Source organism: Pelmatolapia mariae, linkage group LG4 (assembly GCF_036321145.2).
Source record: "Pelmatolapia mariae isolate MD_Pm_ZW linkage group LG4, Pm_UMD_F_2, whole genome shotgun sequence".
In the NCBI taxonomy this organism is placed as follows: Eukaryota; Metazoa; Chordata; class Actinopteri; order Cichliformes; family Cichlidae; genus Pelmatolapia; species Pelmatolapia mariae.
This window is the reverse complement of record NC_086230.1, coordinates 15,824,349-15,830,117: the sequence shown is the minus strand read 5'-3', so window position 1 is coordinate 15,830,117 and position 5,769 is coordinate 15,824,349. Positions and strand designations below refer to the sequence as shown.

At 37.9% G+C, this 5,769-nt stretch overlaps 1 gene segment (V, D, J or C); it reads right to left on the bottom strand.

Moving 5' to 3' along the window:
- Window positions 1–2,957: 2,957 nt before the first annotated feature.
- On the bottom strand, window positions 2,958–3,813 carry LOC134626696 (Ig heavy chain V region 345-like). The segment is given in 3 exon segments: window positions 2,958–3,013; window positions 3,317–3,577; window positions 3,672–3,813. Coding segments are annotated over 3 exon segments (459 nt in total).
- Between the last annotated feature and the right edge of the window lie 1,956 nt (window positions 3,814–5,769).

Genomic DNA, 5,769 nt, shown 5'->3' with positions numbered 1-5,769 from the left:
GAAATATTACTGAGAAATAACTGACTTGGTTCTTACTTGGTGAGAAATTAAAAACTGCTATGTTGCTTTAAAAACTTTATGTATTACTGCAGTCAATTTGTGTTCATAACAGGAAGGACGTCATGAATTCATATTGCCTTTACAACAGGGGTGTCCAAAGTCCGGCCCGCGGGCCATTTTTAATTGGCCCTCAAGTAATTTTATAAATAGAATAGAATATGGCCCGCACTTCAACTTTTGCTTGAGTGTATTGCACTTTTTAGTTTTAACACCAGGGGGAGCTACTGTTGATCAAGGCAGTTGCTCGACCAAAAAGGACAATCGCAGAAGAAATTTACCCCTAAGTTACTAAACATGGCAGAACCAAAGAAGCGAAAGGTAGAAAGTGAGTGCAAAAAATTTCAGACACGGTGGGAGAGTGAATATTTCTTCAAAGAATTCAAGGGGAAGTGTGTCTGTTTGATCTGCACTGAAACTGTGGCAGTTATGAAAGAGTATAATGTACGACGTCATTATGAAACCAAACATCAGGCCTATGCATACTACACTGGTGCTGAGCGAGAGCAGAAATTAAAGCAAAGGGTAGCTCTCCTGCGGGGTCAGCAACAGTATTTTTTTTCGTGCTCAAATTGTCCAGGAAAAGGCTCCAATAGCCAGCTATGAGGTCTCCCAACTCATCGCAAGACATGGCAAGCCTTTTTCAGATGGAGACCTCATAAAACGCTGCCTCGTTAAAGTCACCGAAATAACGTGCCCGGAAAAAGTGCAGGACTTCAACAATGTCAGCATGTCCAGAAATCCAGTTGTGCGACGCATTGAAGAGTCGTCAGCCAACATTAAACTGCAACTGTCCGATAAAGCTGTGCTTTTGATTTTTACTCCATCGCATGCGATGAGAGCACCGATGCTACAGACACCACACAGCTGCTAATTGTTTTGCGGGGAGTGGACGAGAGCACGAGCGCTTTAGGTGAGTAAAAAATATATTCCACAGTACCCGTGTGTTAATGTGCAGGTACACATGCTTCAAATATCAATAATGCGCATCAATTCTGTCACTACCCTGCTTTTGCGCACCACTTTCTTATATGCGTTTTTCTTGTTAACACACAGAGTACACACCGCTGTGCACAGCGCACGCACACGCAAAGTCAGCTGATCTCATCTGATGCAGATCTGCTCCTTGATCAAGTGACATTTGTCTGGATTTTTGGCACGAGTGGCGATCAGCACCGCGGCTGGATGGCCCGATTTACATACCCAGCGCAGCTGATACTCACCAGAATAATTTACTAAAATTATATGCACTCCTGTTATTAAGTCAGTTCAGTCTGTTAATGTTGATAACGGTTTCAAACGAATGTTAATAGGTGTGTTGCTAAGCCTGAGAACTTAAATAACAAGCTTGAAATGTACCCGTCCCATTTTCCCCTTTATTGTTTTTTCTCTGTGCTGTAAATCTTCTGTCTAAGAAGAAATCTGAGGCTGCTGTTCTGAGAATGAGCTACCAAAGCTTAAAGATCCATTTATGGAAAGCTGTGATGAAGGCAGTTTTGTCTTTAATTATATTCAACAATATAACTCATTTGACCACTTTTAAATGCTTTTTCTAACTTTAATACGCTACAGTTAAGGTTATATACCTAATTTCTAGTAAGTGGCCCAGCCCCTCCTATATTTTTATGTATGTGAAAAAAAAGTTTGGACACCCCTGCTTTACAATAAACAAAACGTATTATTAGTCATAGTGTATAATGCATTTTCTTTACCACAACAGGTTGTGGCAGATGGCTGGTGAGCTTGGGCCTGCCTGGACCTGTCTTCATATTAAAAGGAACATTTAAAAAACTTCAATCCTTTTCTGAGATCCTGTTTGATTCAGTGTCTGATGTGGTCATTCACTGGATATGAACTGAGAGAATGTAAAAGTTGATATGTGTGACTCTGCTGGAGGAGATTCTTGATCATAGATCTGTTAGGGAAAAAAATAGTCATCACCTTTTCATCTGAAAAATTCTCAGTACTGGTAGTAAACATTTATCTAATGCCATAACTAAGTTAATAACTGAATACATTTCTATGGATAACTGTCATGTTCGAGTAAAATCAGGTATGTATCCATCCAGAGTCATTTGAGCTCCTCCCAAATGACCAAGCTCCTCACTCTCTGAGCACAAACTCCCTTCAGATGAAAATTATTTCCACCACTTGCTTCTTGATCTTATTCTTTTAGTTCATACACAGAGCTGGTGGCCATAGAGTCCCAGCAGCTGATAACAGCCTGACTAAGGGATGGTTCAGGTAGCTTATGCTTATGGTTTCTTCTTCAAACTAAACATACTATTCTTCTGGGATGAGCAGAAGGGAACAGATTAAAATATGATGTAATCTGACTTCATTTAGTAAAACTTTATTGTAGACTGAACCAGGATTTCAATAAATTTTGGATTATGCTCATTTTAGCTTTCTCCAGTTAAAATTAGATTAAACCATTTTCAGCTTGCTTGCCTGTTCAGTCTAAAGTTATGGGTAAATGTATGGATGTGTACAATGTCACTTTATAAATAATAATAATTATCAGCAAATAATTGGTTTTAATAATGGATATATTGTCATCACTTTAGAATAAAATAACAAATATGGATAAATAAAAACTCTTTTTTTCATCTGCAGAGAAAAAGCAGAAGATCACATTGTTACTTGATATTAGTACATGCTGAGGTTTTTAAGCAGCTGTTCTTATGTTACATAAATAAACAACAGGTGTACTTTCTGCTGGAGTCTTCTTCAGTCATGATTACACGATTTTGAAAAGAACTGCCATAGGTAGCAGAGTTTCTTCCTGTTTTCATCCACCCAATCCACTCCAGAGCTCCCCCTGGTCTCTGTCATATCCAGCCAATATTTTAACCTGTCAGTCTATAACCAGATATGATAGATGACATCTTCACTCTCTCTCAAGGTCTTTTTACCTCAGCGGGAGACTGCTCCAGTTTGATCTCACTCCAAACTCCTGCAAGAACAAAACAAGAGTTTTAAATATGTAATGCCATTTCTTGGAGAAACTCTCTTGAATGTCAGACTTTTTTTGAAAGTATCGAGGTAATGTAACGAACATATGTGCAGACTGTCAGTAAAGGTCCATCAGTTTTCGTGTCATTTATTGATTAACATTGGGCGTAAAGTTGTTCTGTTTTATTGAAGGTGGGGAGGCAATAAAATAAAACCTGAAGGATTTTGTACAGCTGCTTAACCAACTCCTATCACTGTGGCCTTCGGGCACAATAATAAATAGCAGAATCTTCAGTCTTCAGACTGTTCATCTGGAGATACAGCTGCTCTCTGCCATTGTCTCTGGAGATGGTAAACCGGCCTTGTACTGACTGAGAGTAGTATTTGCTACCACCACCAGTAGTGATATAAGCAATCCACTCCAGGCCTTTTCCAGGAGCCTGTCTGATCCAGACCATATCATAGCTGCTGAGTGTAAATCCAGATGTTGTACAGGTCAATCTGTGAGACTCTCCAGGTTGTTTAACTGCTGGTTCAGATTCTGTCAGAGTCTGACCATTAACACCTATAAAAATAATAAGAAAATGAATGACTTGCACAACTTTAAAGCATGTAACAAAATATTTTAGACCTTCAAAAACAAAAAAACAACCCCTTACCTGCCAAGCAGAGAGTTAAAAACAGCAGTCTTATCCTACAGTCCATCATGTTGAGATGAGTCCGCTGTTCTCTGTCAACATCCCTGCGCTCAGATATGAAGAAGCTCTCTGGGTTTTTGCATTGACTCCTCCTCTCAGACATTTGCGTCCAACATCTAAAGAGTGAAAAATAATTAAGGCTCTTTTAAATTGTGTTTATCTCAATTAACATTTTTGGCATTTCCCAAAATGTTTGCCTGACTTGACAGAGAGAAACAGAATCGTGTTATTAGCAAATATTTAGTTTATATTGGGATGAAAGGGTATAACAGAGGTGTAGATTCTTAATTTAAATAATTTATTGAGAACGTGTGATATGCTCAATAATATATTAATGAGTTAGGTTGTTTTTTTTAATTGTTTTTTCAACCATTTTTCACAATATGTAAAAACACAACTTCACACCTATTTAACTTCACCTAAATCATATATCAGACAGTTTATCAAAGCAGTCTATGCCTTGGAACATAACATTTCCTGAAAGAAATTATCTGTCATCCTTTTCTCTCCCTGGGATATACCTGGGTTATACTTTCTCCCGTTCTGTAACATTAGCTAGATACACACACAACTAACAGACTGCATCAGAAGTCTAATTGTAATGCTAAATACAGCACCATAAATGATGCACAAATTACGTGTTTTTGTCTCTTACATTTCTTTGTATTCATTAAGCCTTAGTGATGAATATGCAATAGAATTTACTTTTATTTGTTAAATAAAATTATAAATTCATGAAACAAAAACATGTGAATTGTAAAAAAAAAAAAAAAGAAAGAAAGAAAAAAAAAGATCAGCATACTCATGGTCTCACCTGTCACCTGACATGCTGGCTTTAGGCTTTAATCTGTGGACTAAACTTAAAATTATTCAGTCTATTCAGCCTATTTATAGTTGGACACTCCAGTCTCATCACCACACCTTCAGAAAAACGTCTGAAGGTGTGTTTAGAAGGATTCTAAACATAAACACTGGACATAACTAAGATTTTGAGATTTGGAGATGGCCAGTTAAGTTGTTTGTTTGATCATTTGTTTGTTTGTGTGTGTTTTTTAATGGACTAGGCTTTGTACACTTTGCAAAATTCTATATATAGAAAATGGGTTGAGTGTGTAATATGAACCATTTATGTTTAAAATACAATTTTGTTTCATTTGCTATATGAAATTCATCTACATTTACCAGTAAACTGATCCTGAAACAATCTGTGGTCTTAGGGCTCCTCCTCTGGTGGTGCAGAGTTTAGATAACCAAAGGTGCTTTTCTTCTCCTCTGCTGAACGCAGACTTCACCCACCTGAAATTAAAGCTGACAGGAAGATAATTTCTTCCACTGTCATGATGTGACCTTGACTGAAAACCTTTGAAAACTATTTGTTTGATAGCTGTTTAAACCATAAATGATTTGGTTCCATCCTGTTAAGATCAATGACTTTATAAGTGCCTCCTGATAATAAAGGTATTTTTATACACAGTCAACTTCTTTTAATTTTCCCTTAACAATGTAGCGATGACTGTGTCAAACTTAATTTCTTAACATACTGTTAGATAATGTATTAATTAATTTGTAATACACAGTGGAAGATTCTGTACAGCTGTTCAGCCAGAGTCAGTCACTGTGGTCGTCGGGCACAATAATATGCAGCAGAATCTTCAGTCTTTAGTCTGTTCATCTGCAGATACACCTGCTGTTTGCTGTTGTCTCTGGAGATAGTAAACCGGCCTTGAACTGACTGAGAGTAGTGGATATAACCACTAGTCTCACTGATCCCAGCAACCCACTCCAGTCCTTTTCCAGGAGCCTGTCTGAGCCAGTGCATCCAGTAGTCACTGAATGTGAATCCAGAACCTGTACAGGTCAGTGTATGAGAATCTCCAGGTCTTTTAACTACTGGATCAGATTGTGTCAGAGTCTGACCATCAACACCTGTTAAACAAGTAAAACAGTCACTTGCTGTAAACTGGTTAATCGTTTGAAGGCAAATATAACTCAGTATTAGTGAAAGTCTTCACCTGCCCACAAAGTGATAAAAAGCAGCAGTCCTCTCGTTATGTCCATC